Raw genomic sequence first — 20,512 nt, forward strand, 5'->3', positions numbered from 1 at the left:
GCCAACATGAATGAAAAAGACAGCCGTGCAGCACACACAAAGTACCCAAAAGATAAGGAATCAGATCAAGTTATTATGGGAAGAGATGAAGACACACCGAGACAGAGAAAGAGATAGGGAGATAGGGAAACAGGACAGAAAGAGCAATACAGACAGGTACATACACATGAAAAGACAGGACAGAGGTTTTAAAAGGAGAGCTAGAAAGACAAATATTTTTCTTGTTTGTTTCACAAATATTTACTGAGGCAAAAACAGATCCAGAGAGATGGGAGAGGCAGACAGGAGAAGCTCTGTAGATCTTTGACCTTGGCCAAGTAAATTCTTGCTGTTGACTGAAATTGTACAAAATTGTTTCCTTTGTCTTTTGGAGGGAGGGGGCTACTACGTAAAAAAGCCCTGTGCTAGATACCAAAGGAGACAAAGGGAGGAATAAAATAGACTCCCTACCCTCTAAGGACTTATTTAGAAGTAGAATTGGGCATATGAGTGAAATATCTACTGGTTTCAACATTCTTTAAAATGATGAACTAGCTGGGAATTTAAAACAGACCTTTCCACAGTGGCAGGCAGGATTTCTGCTTTGACTTTTCAATTTAGATTATAAAGGTTTTACAGAGTTACGGAGAAATACAGAACTTTCCTTTTGCACCTTCAGAGGTCAGAGGCATAAATAACTAGGAGGGGAAATCTCTTTGGTATGCCAAGTTGTTTGGCGGCCTAATCTTTGTTCTTGGAGAAATCAGTCTTGCTTCATTACCTGGGTATCTGGGAGATATTTGAAACCATCTTTTACTTTTTTCTTTTTTAAATTCAATGCTATTTTTGGCTCAGTTGGGTCTTAGTGGGAAAGAACAATCAAAACAAAATTATAACATCTCCTACTTCCCACTCCCCAAAAAACAACTCTTGAAACAAACCTACTTTTTTGAAAAAATAAACAAATAGCTCCCATTTAGACCTACAACTAGAGTGGCGCTGCCCTTTAGAAATATAAGGTGAACTGTATTTTAAATTTGGGGGGAGCTATATTCTAAAAAGTTTAAAAGATAAAATTAATTTTAATAATACATTGTATTTAACACAATGCATGTAAAATACCACTTCAACATGTAACCAATATATAATTTATTAATGAGATACTTTGCATCATTTTTTCCTCCTAAGTTTTTGAAATCATGCATATTTTAGACTTGTAGCATATCTCAATTTGGACTAGCCCCACCGCAAGCGCTCAATGGTCACACGGTTACCATATTGGACAGCTACGATCTGAAATGCTGCTTCTCTGTGGATTGTGTATCCCTTCCTATTATTAGCTCCACCAAAAACCCAACCAGATTACAATCAAATATAAAAGGCAACTTTTGCTTTCCAAGCTCCCTGAATACTGTGTTGTTTTAACTGGCCTTGGGGTGTTCACCTTTTGGGCATTAAGAAAGCGAGTTGAGGTGTATGTATGTGTATACGGACTGGAGAAGGTATGGCTTCCTTACTTAAGTAAAACAACCATTCCACCAGAAGTTAAGAAGGAAAATTCCAGGTGGGAAATAATGGCTACAGAAGCCAGCCCTGCCCTGCACTCAGGTGAGGGAGACTTGTCTCAATGTTTTCCTTGTTCCCTAATGTATCCCTCTGTCAAGTGTTTACCACTATAGACTCTAAGTTCTTTGAGGGCCCACATCAGTACCTATCTCTGTCTCTCCAGCCTTTAGAAAAGTATCTGGCACACAGTTGGCAGTCAATAAGTGTGTGATAAACAAATAAATTAATTTAAATACATACAGTTTCTCACTTGCATCAGACACATTTCAAGTGCTCCATAACCACACGTGCCACTGGCTATGGTATAGGACAACACACACAGACAACATCTCCATCATCACAGAAAGTTCTGTTTAGATAGCACCAGTCTAGAGCAATCGGCAGAAATACTATTTGACTGGTTAGGTGACAGGGGTCCCTAGGGACTAAAAACTCTTTTTTTCCCCCCATGAGCAAGTAAGAATACCAGTGATACCAAATGTCAAAGAAAGAGGCAAAAGCACAAATATTTTGACCCTTAGAAAGTTCAAATGCAATAGCATTATGGTTTCCACTGGAAGAAGAAACTTGGTCATCTATTTCTCCCTGAGTTTCTCCCTCCCTGTTCTGGTTTTCTTACCATAAGAAAGAAACCAGGCACATTCCCCACAAGTGCCCCAAGACTCTTACCCCCTGGCCAAAATATCTAATGATGAATGCTTTCCCTTATTTTGTGAGATAAGTCGGCAATTTTCAAAAGAAACTTTAGTGCCAAAGCTAGAGGGAAAAAATAAATAAAATATAGAAAAATTGTCAAGCTTATGTACAACACACGATTTTCTGAACCTAAGAATCCAAGGAAAAGCAGTGAAGTAACCGAAGACGAAATCGTCCATTCCCTTATCTGAAAATAGACTCCATTGGCTGAAGGGCTAGCATAATTCCGTAGGGACATCAGCTGTATCCCTTCCTTCTCAGCCAGGAGACCTCTGGGCTACCATCTTGGTTCCTGGCATACAGTAGCTGATGCATCTAAATATTTGTCTCCTTCCCCATTTAAGGACGCCTCTTAAGAACACTTCATTTGACTTGAAACAAAACGTTTCCTTGTTTCAAACACGGTAGCCCACTCTCAGTTTCACACTGAGATCTGAGAAACATGCCTAATTACAGTTGACTTAGAGAACGGATGACTTCCACCTTTAGCTCTAGTGAATGATTCGGCCCTGTGGTTCCCTTGTCTTGCCGAGGATCAGGATTTTCGGAGGGATTTTCCCAAAGTTCAGATTCCTGGGCCCCACTCCAGGCTTCTGAATCAGATCTCTGGCAGCCGGGCCTGGGGAATCTTTATTCTTAGCAAGCACGCTAAGTGAAAATGATGTACTCCTTCTCATTTAGGGATTATTGATCTGTTTCCTCCTTACTTGAAGAGTCAACTCTGCCCCCTTCTGGACTGTTAGGTAAGGACTTCCCCTGCCCCCACTCTGTCACTGCATAGTTTGACAATGAAACAGAATCTGAAGCCTAACATCCGTACGGATGTAGTGGGGACAGGGATAAAGGGGGTTTTCATACAAGTTGAAGGTTTCTATAACCCTACGGCTTTTCCGGAGAAATCAGTTTGAATCTTCTAACTCTATGGGATTCAAATATCCTTAAACAATTCGCCCTTGGCCCGACAGAAGTGCAGATTCCAGCAGGATGTGTTGCTAGATTAATTAACAGTCTGTCAGCTAGAAAGCCCAATATTGAGAATGCAAAACATGAATATAACGCAGGCTGTTACTGAATCTGAATGTATATCTCTGGTGCTTATCTTCTGATATTTTAAATAACAATCACTTACCCTTGGCCTATTTTTTCAAATCTTGTGTATTTTTTCTTTGGGTCACCGACACTCACAATGCTTCCTGAGTTTGGGGGTGGGGGGAGAGGAAGAGAGAGAGAGAGAGAGAGATTTAAATTGATTGGTTGATTTCCCTTTATTTAATACTAAAAATTACAATGCCAGAGTCAATGACAAATAAAACATTAGAGCAATATTCCCATGGAATTTCCATAATTTATATGGCTAAAATACATTTTATTAAAGTAACAAACAGTAATATATTAATTAAAATAGTAGTAATAACCCATGCTTTTATATTCAAAATTGATGATGTTTAGGAAACAAAATGGATTGGACACAACTCAACATTTATAAAACGTTCCCATAAAAGGACACTGTAGATCAGGAGATAAAAACATCTAAGAACTTGTATGAACTATTTAATAAAATCACTATCTTCTCTGAATTGGAGTGAAGTTGAGCTCTACACTACATTCAGTTCTGCTGGACAAATATCTCTTGAGCCATTACTATGTACCCAGTACTGTGCTAAGGGTGATGGGGTCTAATAAAGAACAAAGTTGACTCATAAAGCAATGAGACTCATGCTTTCTGAAAACTACATCCCCAAACCCAGGACCGTACCTGCACTCCACACATTTTGTAACTTCATTGTAATATGATTTCCATACCATAAAGTTCACTCATTTAGAGGGTACAATTTATCAGTGCTCCCAAATATATGAAGCAAACACTGACAAGACTGAAGAGAGCTATTAACAGCAGCACAAATGGTCGGAGACTTTAATTAACAGACTGAACAACCAGAGAGAAGATCAACAAGGAAATGGAGAATGTGAACAACACTATGGATCCATTGGAGCTAACACATTTATGGAACGCGTCACCCAACAACTGAAGAATACACATTTTTCTCAAGTGCACAGGGAACGTTCTCCAGGATAGACCACATGTTAGACGGCAAGACAGGCATTCGCAAATTTTACAAGACTGAAATCATACAAACTGCCTTTTCTAATCATAATGGATACAAACTAAAAATCAGTAACAGAAAGATGACTGGAAAAATCCCAAGATATTTAAATAAGATGTGTGAAAGAAGATACCTCAAGAGAAATGTAAAAAGAGTTTGAACTAAATGAAAGTTAAATACAACCTATCAAATTACGTGGGATGCAGCAAAAGCAGTGCCAAGTATTTTTTTTAAAAAAGAAAAAAAAATTAGTGTACAATTCAATGGCTTTTCGTAAATTTTTTGAGTTGTGCAAATTCATTAAATTTCACCATGATCTCATTTTAGGGTGTTTTTGTCACCCCAGAAAGAAACCCTGTACCTGTTTGCAGTCACTCTTCATCCACCCCTCCCCCTGGCTTCCCTACCCACCCCCAGGCAACCGCCAATCTACTTTGTGTTTCTATAGACTGTTCCAAACGTTGTAGAGTAAGGTTATAAACCACGCAAGAAAAACATTAATTTATCATATTTGGCTCTGGGAAACAAATACTGGTTTTGTTATTTCAAAAGAGCAAATCCAGTACTCAGAGGATGAATACACCACTCAGAACAAACCTAAAAGAAGGGCCATTGACTCTTCAATGCAGTGCTCAAATAGGTGCAGAAAAATTCCGGGGCATGGCAGCATCATGGGAATACAGGTTTAGATTCTCAAGTGGACTACCTCAAAGGGAATCATTTATTTGGATGTTTCTGGCTCTCCTTTTTTGTTTTTAAGCAAACATATCAGTATCATTACCTTTGAGTCATATTTTACTATCATGGCCCCTGTTCCAAAGAAGTGTAGCGTCCGTAGGATAAGATTTACAGCATGAACTAATCAAGAGAAGGTCTGTAGATTCTATCTCCTAATGGTCACTCTTATTCCTTCCCTCCTTTTCATGCCCATGGTCAGTGCCATTGTTCAGGCCCTTAACATCTCTCGTCCAAACAACTGCACTCGTCATTACCTACCTCAACACTCTGTTTTCTCTATCTTCTGCAATGCTTTTGGAATAGGGTAACCATGTAATTCACAAACCAAGACCGTCCTGGGTACATATTCAAGTTAAAATTTCTTAGTCTGGCATAGAGGGCTATTTTCCATCTAGCACCAACCAACTCCTACCTAACCAGACTAATCTCATATAATTCCTCTACTGTCCATCCCTCCTTCTTTAAATCCTAGTAATGCTATCATTATCCAAGGCTTATGTCTTTGCAGATGCTCTCCCTTTCCCTTTCTTATCTAACCCATGAATTCCTATTTATTACTTAAACATTATCTCAAGTCATCCTACTTTGTGAATTCTTCTCTGATTCCTCTAATGAGATTCTCATGTTTCTTCTTGAGGGCAGGAACCTTGTCTTTTCATCCCTGTAACTTCAGTGCCTAGAACAATGGCCATCACTGAACGGTTATTTGTTGACCAAATGAATACCCACATTTAGTATGTAGTCAAGTGCTAAACTGTGTGCTACAAACAATACCTGGTGTTAATTCAGACCTACCAGTAGATGGTATACCTTGAAAAAAAACTGTTTCAGTCCTGGACTGTTCATCAAGTTGTTAGATTTATTGTTGTTAGTGGGGGTGGTGGTTTGTTTTTTTACAACTGAAGTCCATGTTTCAGTGAAATTAAATAAGACGTATACAATATGTGAGTTGTTAAAATTCTTTTTCTTTTCCATTTCCAATCTTAGTCCATGGAACTACCATCTGTCTACTCTTTAGCCCAAGTCAGAAACTTGGGAGTTAGCTCTGACTCATCCCTCACCTTCACTACCCCCATGCAGCTGTCCACCAAGTCCTGAGCCTGTATCTGCTTACCTCCTAGAGACCTTGTCAATCTGTCCCTTCCCCTCATTCCTACTATTCTAGTTGCGCACTCATTGCTTTTTGTCTGGGCTGTTCCAACAGCCTCCTCACTGTACTCCCAACGTCCAGCCTCTTCACACTCCAGTCCACGATCTACACCTGTCTCTGGCAGGATGCTCTAAGTGGAAACCCGATCAAGTGATTCCCTGGTTCAGGAGTCCTCCAAGCTGCCCTCCCTCCCCACAACGCCTACAAGGGTAAAGCTCAAACTCCTTGGCATGGAGTGCAAGGCTTTTCATCTCTGACTCTTGCTTCATTCTCCATCTCCTCTCCACCACTTCCCCACTCAACCCTCACTGCCATTGACCATAACAAATTGCAGCTCATGATCAGCTCTTGCTTGACCGCTGAGCTTCCTCTCTTAAGACTCTGATCCCTCCACCTACCACCAATGTTATATTCAAGTGATACTGAATAAGCTAGCATTCCCGGGTGCACACGTTCTATACTTGCTATTCTCCTGCCTGGAACGTCCTTCTTAAATTTTCAAGTTCCTATTCATGCTTCAATTCAGCTTCGATGGTGCCTCTCCTAGAAAGCCTTCCCTGATTTTTTTGAATAAAGTTAATAATTCCCCTTCTCTATTCTACTGTACCTTCTCTCTCTCTCTCTCTGTCTCTCTTCCCTTTGCACTTACTCTGCTTCTCTTTACTTAATACACCATGTATCCATCTCTATATATTTGACATCCCCTTATGGACTATGTCTTAAAGACAAGAGTCGGGTCTCATTCATTTCTGTATCCTCAGCACCTCCTCAAACAATGTTGTGTGAGAAATACATTAGTTACTCAGTAACTGTCTGTGGAACTGAACTCAAATAAAATTAGGCATTTCCTTTTGTAAATGCCCCATATTTTAAGACAGGGGCTGGAGAACGTATTTTACTTGAGTTACATCTATAGAATGCCACCAATTTAACAATTTCTGAATTGCCACTTCACCTTTCAAATTGTATTATGGACTTCTACATCACTGAGAACTATCCTTATTCAAGTCAGCTATTAATGGATAAGGGCCTGGACCTTTTTCTTTCTTTCTTTTTTATTTGGTAACAAAATGACAATTTTAAAGTTACTTGAAACCATCATTTTATTAAGGAGTTTATAGTCTTCTAAGAAAGTTATACTATTAAGTTGCTGAGCAAACTCTTTTCCATAGACTGAACAAAAGCAAATAACCTTCGGCCCAAGCCACTTTCTGAATTATGATCAATTTCAATTGGCAGGGCTCAGTTAATGAGGTTTTATGGTAGTAAATTACTCAACCTTTATTTCCTTGGAATGCAGAGTTAAAAAAAAAAAAACCTGGAAATAAATCCTTTCATGAGGAATACCAAAAGACAGCCATTTTGAGGAGCTCCTGCCTCTGGATTGAACTGCGGTTCAAATAAAATGGCGTCTCCACACCCACTACCCTTCACAGGAGAGTGTGTGCTGCCATCTACTGATGTGAGGCAAGTGCACAGGAGGTCTTGTTTACGATTCCCAATCACAAAACAAACTTTTCGAGTGACCTCTTTCATCAGAGCCATTGTAATCTGCTTTTATAAATTACACTAAGGAAAGGGGGAAAAAAACCCCCACTGTGACACAATAGGGGAAAAACAGTGACAAAGATCAGCAACTCAAAATCAAAAAGGACAAAAAAAAAATAGCAACACCAAAACAATTTTCCTACCAGGGCAATTTCTTAAATAAGAAGCCAACTCTTCATTTGAAAGTATAAGGATTTAAGAAATGACTAAATAGTAGTATTTGAAAATAGGGTTCATGATGTGGTTTCAGGAAAGCCTATCAGGGTATTTTCCTGCATATTAAGCCAAGTTGAACTCCAACCATTAAAAAGATTATTCCTTTAGCATACTGAGGAGTTTTGATTCCTGAGGGAAAAAAAGCAACACTAATTCTCTAAATTAATATTAGTCCTATCTGAGGGGAAAATTAGAAGAGTTTTGACTGAGGAATGCTGGAGAAGGGGAGAGACAAGGAGAGGGGGTGATGGTGGGGCCCAAGACAAATTTCCTGCCTTGTACCATTTTGCTGACAGTGCCTTTTGGAAATTTTCTCTAAAACGTAGGGGTTTCTTTATTTTCCAACAGATTCAAACAGACCACAATGAACAAGCCAGACCCAGGCTATCTGTCTGTGTAAAACTGAAAGATGATCTGTTTATTTCAGCTATTAATGATCCCATGGTCTGGCCCCCACAATCAGCATCTGCGTGGAAGAGGGCTAGCCTGGCAGCTCTGTGGGCTGGGCTGCCCACCTCACAGTAACTGGATCCCTGAGCCCGAAGAGGGCTGCCCTCCCCGCCTTCCCCATGCTTATGGTGGGATCCACTCTGGTATGGGCTGTAGGCTCTTCCTCAACCTCTCTGGCTCCCAGCCTCCTCTCCTTTGCCTCTCAGCACAGGCTCCTTTACTCCTTCCCTAAGCTCCAGTGGGGGCCTTGATTCTCTCAATGACTTCTGTATAAGGACCATACATCTTGGCTCATTTCTGGTTTCAAACATTCTGTCCCACTGGAAGACCCCCCCTTTTTTATGTTGCAAAATACGGTGGCTCTCATTTGACAAAAATAACACAATGAATTTATACTACTATTTATTGTGCTAGGTGTCTTCCATACTTCACCTTGTTTAGTCCTCGCCAAATCCCTATCACATTGGTACTATTATTACCTCCATTTTTCAAATGAAGAAACTGAAATTCAGAGGAGTTGAGTGACTGGCCTAAGGACACATAGCTAGTCTGGGCCTATGACTCAGACTCCTTTATGATTCATTCCAAAGCCTGGCCTAGTGTATGATCTTACTAAGGCTTTATACTCATGTAATAAAATGGTAATTACCATTAATTGAGCCCGTACTGTGTACCAGGGACTGTGGCTGAGGTTTTTATGTGCCCTATTCTCATTTAATTATTATTACGACATGAGGTTGGTACTATTAATATCTCCTTATTTTTCTTTTTAGATGAGGAAAAAGAGGTCAAGGAAAGTTAAATAACTTGCCCAAAGTAACACAAGCAAGGGGCTTGTCATTTGAATGTAGGCCTTTCTGACTCCAGTACTTGTCCTCTTAGTCATAGGCTGAGTTACATAAAATCCATCCTATAGACAGAGTCCTGAAATGCAGTTATGATTCTTCTCCCTGATGCTCAGAGGGCTGAAATAAATCATCTGAAGTTATATGGCGAGGCCGTGGCAAAGAGAGAGGGCACACAGGGAGTGCATGCCCAGAGGTGCAGCAGAAGCAGGAAAGACCCACTTTGCAGCCTTTGCAGTATAGCTCAGCCTGGACCTGCTTCATGAAAAGCATTCCCCCATTTTTCTATAGGTTCTCCCTGCCAAGATCTGGAAGTGCGAGGTCAGAAAATGAGCCTCCCGAGGCCCGAGCAGCCTCCAACAGAGATGAAAACACCCAATTCTTCATTAAAAAATGTAATCAAAGGCAGTTTTCTCCTCTTCACCATGTTGCTCGGGGCAGGGCAGAATACACAGGCAACGAGAGTGACCACAGCTCCGGCACCATTGCAGTCCGCAAGCAAAGCCAGATTTGGGCCCAAGAGGAGAATGCTTGTCTCTCTGTCGGTCAGTATAAGAAAACCAAAAATGCATCTGCACTCTAATAAATCGATTGAGATTCGCAACAAAGACCCATCACAGTTATTGTTTTATGAAAGCGATGCTGTCAGATTTAAAAAATCTAATAAAATCTCATAGGTCATGTCTACATGTATAAAATAAAGAAAAAATTGAAGTAACTGTCTGAATAACTGAACTGGAATTATCCAGGCAATTCTTTCTTTCTCCTACCCTTTTCCATATATAGACTGTTGGGATATGCAGCAAAGTGGGTTAATAGAACTAGTGTCACTTTTTTTTTTAAGATTTTATTTATTTATTTGACAGAGGGAGAGAGTACAAGCGGGGGGAGGGTCAGAGGGAGAAGCAGACCCCCCGCTGAGCAGGGAGCCCGATGCGGGACTCGATCCCAGGACCCCGGGATCATGACCAAAGGCAGTCACTTAACCAACTGAGCCACCCAGGCGCCCCCGAACTAGTGTCACCTTTGAAGGCAAACAGAGTTGAGTTCAAACTCTTGGGCTCGGCCGCTCCCTAGTTTGGCGACCTGGTCGCTTTAGCTTTTTGAGGCTTACTTTCAGCCATCTGTAAATGACGATATTGAAATCCACCCCAAGGTATTGTAATGAAAATTAAACCTTATGACATATGTAAAGTGGCCAGCCCAGAGAGTGCTCAATAGATGCGAATTATTACTACTGTTATTATAGCAAATAGTAGGTATTAGCACCAGAGGCATATTTAATCACGTAAAGTCAGTTGGCCGAAGTCCCAGTGGTTCCAGTTCCAAACGCTCACTGCCAGCCTTGGCATTTCCAAGTACCTTAGCTCATGATGTCTCAACCTCAACACTGCCGACATTCGGGGCTGAATAATTCTTTGTCACAGAAGGGAAGTTGCGGGGGGGGGGCAGTTGACCTTAGCATTGTAGAGATTCTAGAAACATCCCTAACCACTGGCCACTAGAGGCCAGTAGCGCTCCCTGTGCTGTGACTATAAACATGTCTCCAGACATTGCCAAGTATTTCCTGGAGGGGAAGATGGCCCCACAACCACCTATGCAGTCTCCCTGTGGCCTCTAGCTGGAACTGCTCTCTTCTTTTCCTGAGGTCTTCGAGATGGAAATTTGCATGAAACCAGACGGCTTCCTAGTCTCTAATTGTATCACGTTACTGAATCTTATCATCCAAATAAAATTGTAAAAGGTTCCTGATGGCAGGAAATTGTTTTTTCTATGGTTTCCTCCAAAGAATCTTACATAGAACAGACAAGTAGGGACTCAGTCAAGGTACATTTTTTTTTTTGCTCATTTTTTTTTTCATTCATTCACTCAAAAAGCATCAGTTAAGTGCCTTTATGAACCAAGCACTTTACTAGGAGCTGGACATATAGGAAAAGGAGACACAGTCCCTTCCCTTGAGGAGCTCACAACTCTAAGTGAAAGAGATGGGACTAGTATGGTGTGATTTGCTGCCATAAAGGCAGTAAAGAGGAGGAGTCCTTAACTCACACTGGGAGAGGCAAAGAAGGCTGTCCTGAGGAGGCAACTTTTGAGTTGGGTTTTGAAGGATGAATAGGAGTTAGTGAGATTGGGGCCACCGATTGCAAATAACTGGGAATGTGTTAGATGTTTCTGTAGTACGAGTTTTATGACTATGTTTTACAGACCTTTGGCTCTTTTGAGCAGACAATGTCCTTTTCTTAAATCTCTTTGATCCAGAAAGCTAACTGAAAGAGAATTGTTTCGTAAACCTGGAGTGAGTGTGTATGCACAAGCGTGTACACAATAATGACACCGGAGGAGGGAGTTTGCTAGCATTTGCTGGCCCTGCTCCCCTTCTCCACAGAGAAATGCTCCTAAATTAAGGGAAAAGACGATATTACTGTGGCTGTTGGTTTTGACTGACTGCTTTGGGCTTTGAGGTTGACTTATCTATCATGATTGATCAGTTGGGAGACCTTGGGGGATAATCAAAAGATATGTCATAGATTATTTTATTCCTTTCGGGAGCATCATCTTAAAATAAAACTCAATGTTTAATTCATCGTGTCAAGTTTTCACCTTAACTGATTTTGTCAAGTGAAAATATTTAGTTTCTGTCAAATTTGGAGTGTGGGGGAAGGAGTGATCTGGAATACAGAGCAAGTTCCAACCTTTACATTTTTTGACTTCAGGGAGCCTGGAGTTTATGCAAGGAGGCCAAAACTTTGAAAGAATCAGTTCCCGGGGGCGCCTGGGTGGCTCAGTCGTTAAGCGTCTGCCTCCGGCTCAGGTCACGATCCCCGGGTCCTGGGATCGAGCCCCGCATCGGGCTCCCTGCTCAATGGGAAGCCTGCTTCTCCCTCTCCCACTCCCCCGCTTGTGTTCTCTCTCTCGCTGTGTCTCTCTCTGTGAAATAAACAAATAAAATCTTTAAAAAAAAAAAGAATCAGTTCCCATTTCACATGTTTTACGAGAGACCATCCCATGAAGCAATGATGGCTAAAAACAAACAAAACAAAACAAAACAAAAAACCCCCAAAACTCACTTAGCTTCTCTAGGATCTCCTCGTCCGTCATCTTGGATTTTTTCCTTTGCCGATCTGTGTTTCTATACAAAGTACTGGAGTTGGCATTCTCAGCAGAAGGTGGTGTGACCTCTTTATTTGGTGCTGCCGGTGAAGCAATGGATTCCAGCACAGAACGAGTGTAGATCTTAAAGATAAGAAAACAAGTTCTACGATAAAAACAGTAGGCCAAGTAAAGGGTATGAAGTCAAGATGCTGTCATGGTCAATGAGGTTTTATTTATTTTTTCATTAGACAAAATTTTAGAGCAGTTTTTGGTTCACAGTCAAGTTGAGAGGAAGGTACAGATTTCCATCTACCCCCGTGCCCACACATCATAGCCTCCCTCATTGCCAACACTCCCCCACCCAGAGTGGGACATTCATTACAACTGATGAACCTACATTGATGCGTCATAATCACCCAAAGCCCGTAGTTTACATACTGTCCTCTCTTAAGGTATACATTCTATAGGTTTGGTCAAATGTATAATGACATGTATCTGCCATGATGGCAATGGAGTTTTGTCACTACCCTAAAAATCCTCTGTGCTCTGCCTATCCATCGCTCCTCCACACCCCAACCCCTACCCCCGATAAGTTTTTAAAGTCGAGTGATTAATTAAGTATTAAACAAGAACTTTAAGTTGCTTCAAATATACTGTCCTTGAAAGCTCTCAGGACTCTGTCTTCTGAGGACCCCATACGTGCTGTGCTAATTCTGGTCTTGGTGCCTCTGCTTAGGCAATTCTTCCTACTCGATTCACATGGATTTCCTTCTCTAATTTAACTTCTGCAGCGATCTTATAACTTAGCACTTTTTGTATGTCCTTTGGTATCATTCTCTAATTGTCATGTACTATCTCGTATCCTCAAAGAGCAACCTCAACCAAGGTCGTACCTGATATTCTAGATCAGGGAACACAGTGAATACTCAAGAGGTAGGAGCTGATTAACTAGATTCTGACTCTACAATGGTTTCAGAGGACATCTTTTGAATCATTTAGAAATAGTCATTTGTGACTTACTGATTTTGTATGCTCGGGTCTTGGTGCAATAACTGGGGGGGGCTCATTGTCATCTTCTTCTTCTTCCTCTTCTTCCTCTTCTTCTTCAGACACAGGTGGAGCCAAAGGAGGCTCTGATGCTGTTTTTGTACTCTTATGACAAAAACAAAGTTTAGAGACCAGGTATTAACTCCCCGTTGTTTTTCTTCAGAAATGAGAAAAGGGAAATGAAATATTTAATCACATAGGGATATGAAAAAAACCACACCTTTTACAAATGAGCAGAGCCATCTACAATTTGGTGGCCAGGACTGCCCACATTCAGAGGTAAATTCAGGCCATGGTTTTAAACATCATGAAATTGTTTTAAAAAATCTTTTTATTTTCCACTGAGCTCAGAAGCAGTGAGCTATTCATTTAATATTTGAAAGTTCAATGTTTTTGAAATCATTGAATAATATATTTTTAAAATGCTACTAGAGCCTTCAATTTGTACTGGGCGGATTGTCAGTTTGCTGACTGATAGTTTGTCAACCAGAAAAGGGCTATTTTGTGCCTGACGATCAGAGCATGCATATAGGTATGGTAGTAATACAGCTCTGCAAATACTCACTAAGTACAAGCAAGCCCATAAATGTTGCTTCCCTGTTCAGCCTCCTGGAAAGAAGCACTCAGAAAGTAACAGACATGAAGATCGAAGGAATATTCATCAACATAAATATTCAGTCTTAACCAACAGGTATAAAATGGTGATTTGCAATGTTAAAAACTGCAGTACCACCACCACCACCAAAAATAACAATAATTGTTGTATCTCGGATTGGTTCTTGATCATTCATATTAATTCAGGGGTAAAAATGGTTCCCCCAAAGCTGAATCTTGAAAGCCCTTTGGCTATGGTTCTCAAAGTGTGGTCCCCAGACCAGCATCACCAGGAACTTGTTAGAAATGCAAAATCTTGGGCTCTATCCACACTAACGAATCATAATTCTGGGAGTGGGCCTAATAGTGTGTTAATGACAAGCCTTCCAGGTGATTCTGGTTCAGGCTCAAGTTTAAAAATCACTGAACGATGACAAAGGTCTGTGCTGTCCATGGTTAATGAATAGTTACAATGTGGCTAGTCTGAATTGAGGTGGGTTGTAAGTGTAAAATATGTATCGCATGTTGAATATGTAACATGAAAAAAATTGTAAAATAGTTCCTTGGTGAAAGACATTTCCTTTTATGTTGCGTATATGTTAAAATGATAATATTCTGATGAATCATGGAACACTGCATCAAAAACTAATGATGTAATATATGGTGATTAACATAACAATAAAAAATTAAAAAAAATGATAATATTCTGAATATACTGGGTTAAGTAAAATATCATTAAAATTAATTTCACCTATTTCTTTTTACTTTTTTTCAGTGTGGCTACTAGAAAATTTAAAGTTACGTATATGGCTTTTATGATATTCATTTCTATTGGAAAGCACGATTATAGATGATTTTTTATTTTGTGTGTGTGTGTGTGTGTGTGTGTGTGTGTGTGTGTGTATGTATTGGTTTTTTGTTGATGTCTTTGGGTATACAGGCTCAAGCTAATCCTAAAAAGAATTTTTATTTCTCGAGGACAAAGCTCCTGAGGTAGATACAGGGAGCCCTACTAATAGACATATTACATCAAAGGACCTCAGCCTATGAATAAAATTCAACACGGATCTTCTACAATCATGTATAAACCGATGGTAGAGCTATAAGGTGCAATCATAGATCTAATTGGAGACAGCAAGATTTATCTACTGTGCCAAGGAAGACAACTTAGAATTTATAAAAGAGTATTTGAAAGAATATTTGCTTGCCCTGATATACATACTGAGTGGTTTACAGACTAAAATTCATGTACTTAGTTGATATTGGTTTTCTTATATTTATACACCTATATTTATTCTTAATTTGGCCAAAATAGCTAAGCTATGCTATTGTACCGTGGCTGTGTGGAAAGTGACATGTGTTAATGCCATTAAGTTCTCAGGAAAAAAAAAATTCAGTGGGCAAGCTTAGAAACTGTCTTTAGTTTATTGGTGTTTGCTTTGAGATTATTTTGTTTCAGAAAGTTCTGCTCTATCTTATGCCAGCTGGGATCAAGAATGCACCTAATCATTGTTCATTGGTAGAAGGGCAGAACCTGCATATAAACTGACTACTTTTTATACGGCAAACAAAGCTCGCTTCTCTATTAGGCAATATGCTTCAGAATAGTAAGCTTTCCATGGGCCTATGAAAGTATCTGAAGCCAGAAATAAGTCACTGCCTCCAAAATGTGACAAAAAACTCTAAAACCTAAAGTCATTAATGTCTAATTACATGTCTACGAAGTATAACTATATGTCAACTTCATTTAGTGACTTATAGTTAGTAGCTATGGAAATTTCATTACATTAAAAACCAAATTGTGGATTAGATCGTCTTCTTTAGCAACAGCTCCTGAGTATCATACTGACTTCCAATAAATGATACCTAACCAAAAATTCAGTGTTACTTGTAATCAAATAATTTCAAAATCGATACTTTAAAAAATCACTTCAAAAAGTTTACAGCAAAAAAATTAAGTGGGGTAGAGGAGCCCTTTAATATATTTGGTACAACTCATCATGCAGCCTCCATAAATGAGTGTATACACAGCCTATGAGGATCTAAAAATGGCCCTGGTGGCAAATAAAATGGGCCTAGGTCTAGGCTCCTCAGACTGCTACAAAGACCAATCAGTACTACTGACCAAGCGGGAACCTTGCACATCTCAACGGTGGCTATTTCACTAAAGAACATCCGCCTGCAAAATCTCACTGTTTCTTAACATTCATTACTATCCTCACTCTTCTCATTTCGTATGGAGACCTCCCCATCTTCGATGACAGACTAAAGGACTGTTAGAAAACCTAAAGTCTTTCATCTTCTGAAGGTTTGTGGGGCAGGAGGAAGACCAATGTTTCTGTTTATCTGGGACCAGACACTATACTGTCAGGTTGGCTGGTTGGTTAGTAAGAATGTGTGGCCTTCAGGGGACACTGTTTTTTTAAGATTTTATTTATTTATTTATTTATTTATTTTATTTTTTTCTAAAGATTTTATTTATTTATTCATGAGAGACAGAGGGAGAGAGAGAGGGGGAGAGAGAGAGAGAGAGAGAGAGAGAAGCAGAGGGAGAAGCAGGCTCCCAAGGAGCAGGGAGCCGATGTGGGACTCGATCCCAGGACCCTGGGATCATGACCTGAACCGAAGGCAGACGCCCAACCATGTGAGCCACCCATTTATTTGACACACACACACACACACACACACACACAGAGAGAGAGAGAGAGAGAGAGAGAGAGAGCATGCATAAGCAGGGGGAGCGGCAGGCAGAGGGAGAGGGAGAAGCAGGCTCCCCACCGAGCAGAGAACCCAATGTGGGGCTCAATCCCCGGACCCTGGGATCATGACTTGAGCCGAAGGCAGATGCTTAACCGACTGACCCACCCAGGTGCCCCAGGGGACATTATGTTTTGCAGGATGGTTGGGCCAGGGAACATTAGTTGACCTAGTAACACCAGGCTTTGGTCCTGAGAACTGAAATCAGCATAATTTCCTGGCCCCATGTTAAGTAAGACCAGGACCGGGCATATTTTCCCATCCCTGTGTAATAATACTGGGGCTGGGCATACTTTCTTTCCCTTGTGTTAAACAGCATCAAGTGAGAGCATATTTTCCTGTTCTTACGTTAAACAATACTGAGAACAAGCAAAACTAGCAGCTTCTTACTTCAAGAAATGCTTGCTCTTGGAAGATAAGACTGAACCAACTGAAGTATTTTGCTTAGTAAGAATAACAGCTTGCTCACCAAGACTCTCCTGAAGACTCTCACTTCACCAACCTAAAGCTATTTAATCACAAACGCTGCACAATCCTAACCTGTTCCTTGCCTTGTAAGACCTGCTTTAAAATCACATAGCCACGGGGCGCCTGGGGGACTCAGTGGGTTAAGTGTCGGACTCTGGATTTCCGCTCAGGTCATGACCTCAGGGGCCTGAGACTGAGCCCCTCATGGGGCTCTGAGCTCATGGGTAAGTCTGCTTCTCTCCCTCATTCTTCCTTTGCCCATCACCCCCCCATCTCTCTCTCAAATAAATAAATAAATCTTTAAAAATAAAATCAAGGGCCGCCTGGGTGGCTCAGTCAGTTAAGTGTCTGCCTTCAGCTCAAGTCATGATCCCAGGGTCCGGGGATGGAGCCCCATGTCAGGCTCCCTGCTCAGCAGGGCGTCTGCTTCTCCCTCTCTCTCTGCCCCTGCTCCTGCTCTCTCTCTCTCATGCGTGCACTCTCACTCTCTAATAAATAAATAAGTAAAATCTTAAAATAAAATAAAATGAAATCACATAGCCATGCTCTAAAACCCTATAAATGTTCTCCCCTAACAGCCCCGTTCTAAGACACTGCTAAAACTCTACAAAGGGAGGGCTCTTCCTTGCTGCTAGAGTTTAATAAACAGCTTTGCTTATTAACAGGTTTTTCTGGTTAACGGGAATCAAACCAGCAAGTAAAGACTATTTTTGTCTTACTGAAAATTTGTGATACTCTTCTTGTGCCACACGGTGGGGCAAGGGAGGTAATTCTTTACTTGCGCGGGGTCCTGGAGTCTTTTAGAACTCTCAAGTGTTTGGCTGATCTCTCCAGAAGCATACAGGTAGGTATGTGCTTTTCCATATGATTTCAAGGGTTCAGAGATCTTTATAAAGCCCATCCGTATGGACTCTAAGTTACAAACCCTGCTCTAGAGCATACACTAGCTAGAGGAACTACCTTAGGAAACTCTTCTTTCTTTGAGCTTCCATGTTAAAGGTCAAAGGAATTAGAAGGACCTTGGAGTCTCCAGATCATGGGAAGCGTGGTTTGTGGTGCTTGTTTAAGATGCAGATTTCAGGGTTCCATTCCATTTTGACTTGTGCCTTCTCTAGGCAGTTCTGATACACACTGAAGTAAAGGGACTACTAATCTAGATGAACAAAATAAACCAGTACTTCGAATCGAAAGCTCAATCTGTGTCAACTGTATACCCAGGTTCTCTGGGCACAAATCATGATGTATTCATAGTATTGTTGCTACCTTCCACTCAAAATACTAGTCCAGGATTCTAAATGCATTACTTTACTCTCAATGGTCCAATACAAATATAAAATTTTAAAGTAGCCTGCAATTTAAGAGTAGATCCCTGAACAGTATTTAGCATTTAATACACTCATATCAAAGAAGCTACTACGAGTGAGCAGTAAAGCAGATGTCATAGGACTATGGGAGGTATTGCTGAATTCAATATTAATGACGTAGTCACTCATTTAAAATATTTAGTGACTACAACACTGCTTCTGTGGTAATTCCCACCCAGGCTATTAGAGGATGCCAAAACTGGTAATCAGTTTAGGCTATGTCTATAAGGGATTGGCCAATCCCATTAAATCAGATCTTACAGGATAGCTAGCTGAGTCTACTTGGGAGTGTTTCTAATGCAAGAAAGCATAAGCACCATCAAGGCAATCTCCCCCTGGAACCATAAGGAGAGCACGGGGTTCTCTCAATTCCCCATTCCTAAGTAGCTGAGTCCCACTGAAGGGATCCAATCTAAACTTAAGGTTCTAATCCAGTCCATTCGATCAACAGAAACCCAGCCTCTGGGCGCCTGGGTGGCTCAGTCATTAAGCGTCTGACTTTGGCTCAGGTATCCTGGGATCAGGACCTCAGGGTCCTGGGATCGAGCCCCGCATCAGGCTCCCTGCTCAGGGGGAAGCCTGCTTCTCCCTCTCCCACTCCCCGTTTGTGTTCTCTCTCTCGCTGTGTCTCTCTCTTTCAAATAAATAAATAAAATCTTAAAAAAAAAAAAAAAGAAACCCAGCCTCGGTTAAACAGTTTAATCAGTATCTCCACCTGGGAGTCCTGCCAGCCCTTCAAACTCCAAACTGTCCAATAGGAAACTCAGCATCTGCTCACGGAAATTTGTAACTCCCGAAGGATGGCATCCTCACCCTTTTGGCTACCCTTGAATCATTTGAAGCCTGCAGTCACCTTTGACCTTGACCCTTCCTCCAACATCCAATCAATAATCTAAACACTTGAACCTCATCTCCATTCCTGCTGCCACCATCTCCCCTAGGCCCTTGTCACCCACGGCTTGGATGCTTGTGCAACTCCTCCAGCTGGTCTCCCCTTCATCCAGCCTCACCCTCCGCCCTTAATTCACTCTGGACATTTGCTGTTAGGTAACTGTTCCCAAAGCATAAGCTTTCATTGCCTAATTCTCCTGTTCCAAAGAACTCCAAGGGCTTCCCAATGTATACCGGAAAAGGCCAGATTTCTTTTTTTTTTTTTAATTTAAAGTTTACTTAGTTAACATACCATGCAATATTGGCTTCCAGAGTAGAATTTAGTGATTCATCACTTACACACAACACCCAGTGCTCATCACGACAAGTGCCCTCCTTAATGCCCATCACCCCTCTAGCCCATCCCCCACCCACCTCCCTCCATCAATGCTCAGTTTGTTTTCTACCGTTAAGAGTCTCTTATGGTTGGTTTCCCCTTCTCCCCTTGCCCGCCCCCTTCCCATATGTTCATCTGTTTTGTTTCTTAAATTCCACATATGAGTGAGATAATATGATGTTTGTCTTTCTCTGACTGACTTACTTCACTTAGCATAACACACTCTAGCTCCATCCACATTGTTGCAAATAGAGCAGATTTCTTGGAATACCATTTAAGGGCCGCTATGATTTGGCTCCAACTTAATGTTCAAGGCGTAATTCCTATGATTCCTTTTCTTGCATCTGTCTTCATTCAAAACCACACCATTTTGTCCCCACGTTCTCCTCACTACTGTGCCCTTTCTTATGTTTTTCCTTTTGCTTTGAATGCCCTTCTCCATCTGTTCCAGATCCAAATCCCCTCGGACCTTCACGATCTAGCTCAAATGTGACCTGTTATATGAAGCATTTTCCAACTCAACATTCAACAAATATGTACCAAGTACCTACTTTGTACCAGGCACTGAGCTTTAAGCCCTTTGAGACAAGAGCCTGCTTCCTTTTTCCTACCCAGCTGAAAGTAATCTC

The 20,512-nt window shown here is 41.0% G+C and overlaps 1 protein-coding gene across 11 annotated transcripts in view; it reads right to left on the reverse strand.

Annotated features, from left to right (window-relative positions):
• Positions 1-20,512, reverse strand: part of PAK3 (p21 (RAC1) activated kinase 3) — a 247,666-nt gene that overhangs the window by 44,025 nt on the left and 183,129 nt on the right. For all 11 annotated transcript variants that reach the window (XM_073885710.1, XM_073885709.1, XM_073885708.1 and 8 more), the window contains 3 exons: positions 13,407-13,538; positions 12,362-12,527; positions 3,371-3,434 (listed from right to left, as the gene is read on the reverse strand). In XM_073885710.1, coding sequence (XP_073741811.1) covers positions 3,371-3,434; positions 12,362-12,527; positions 13,407-13,538 — 362 coding nt within the window. The remainder of the gene's footprint in view (positions 1-3,370; positions 3,435-12,361; positions 12,528-13,406; positions 13,539-20,512) is intronic.

The sequence above is a fragment of the Callorhinus ursinus genome, unplaced genomic scaffold, assembly GCF_003265705.2.
Source record: "Callorhinus ursinus isolate GAN/ISIS: 27379988/994484 unplaced genomic scaffold, GSC_fseal_2.0 scaffold65, whole genome shotgun sequence".
In the NCBI taxonomy this organism is placed as follows: Eukaryota; Metazoa; Chordata; class Mammalia; order Carnivora; family Otariidae; genus Callorhinus; species Callorhinus ursinus.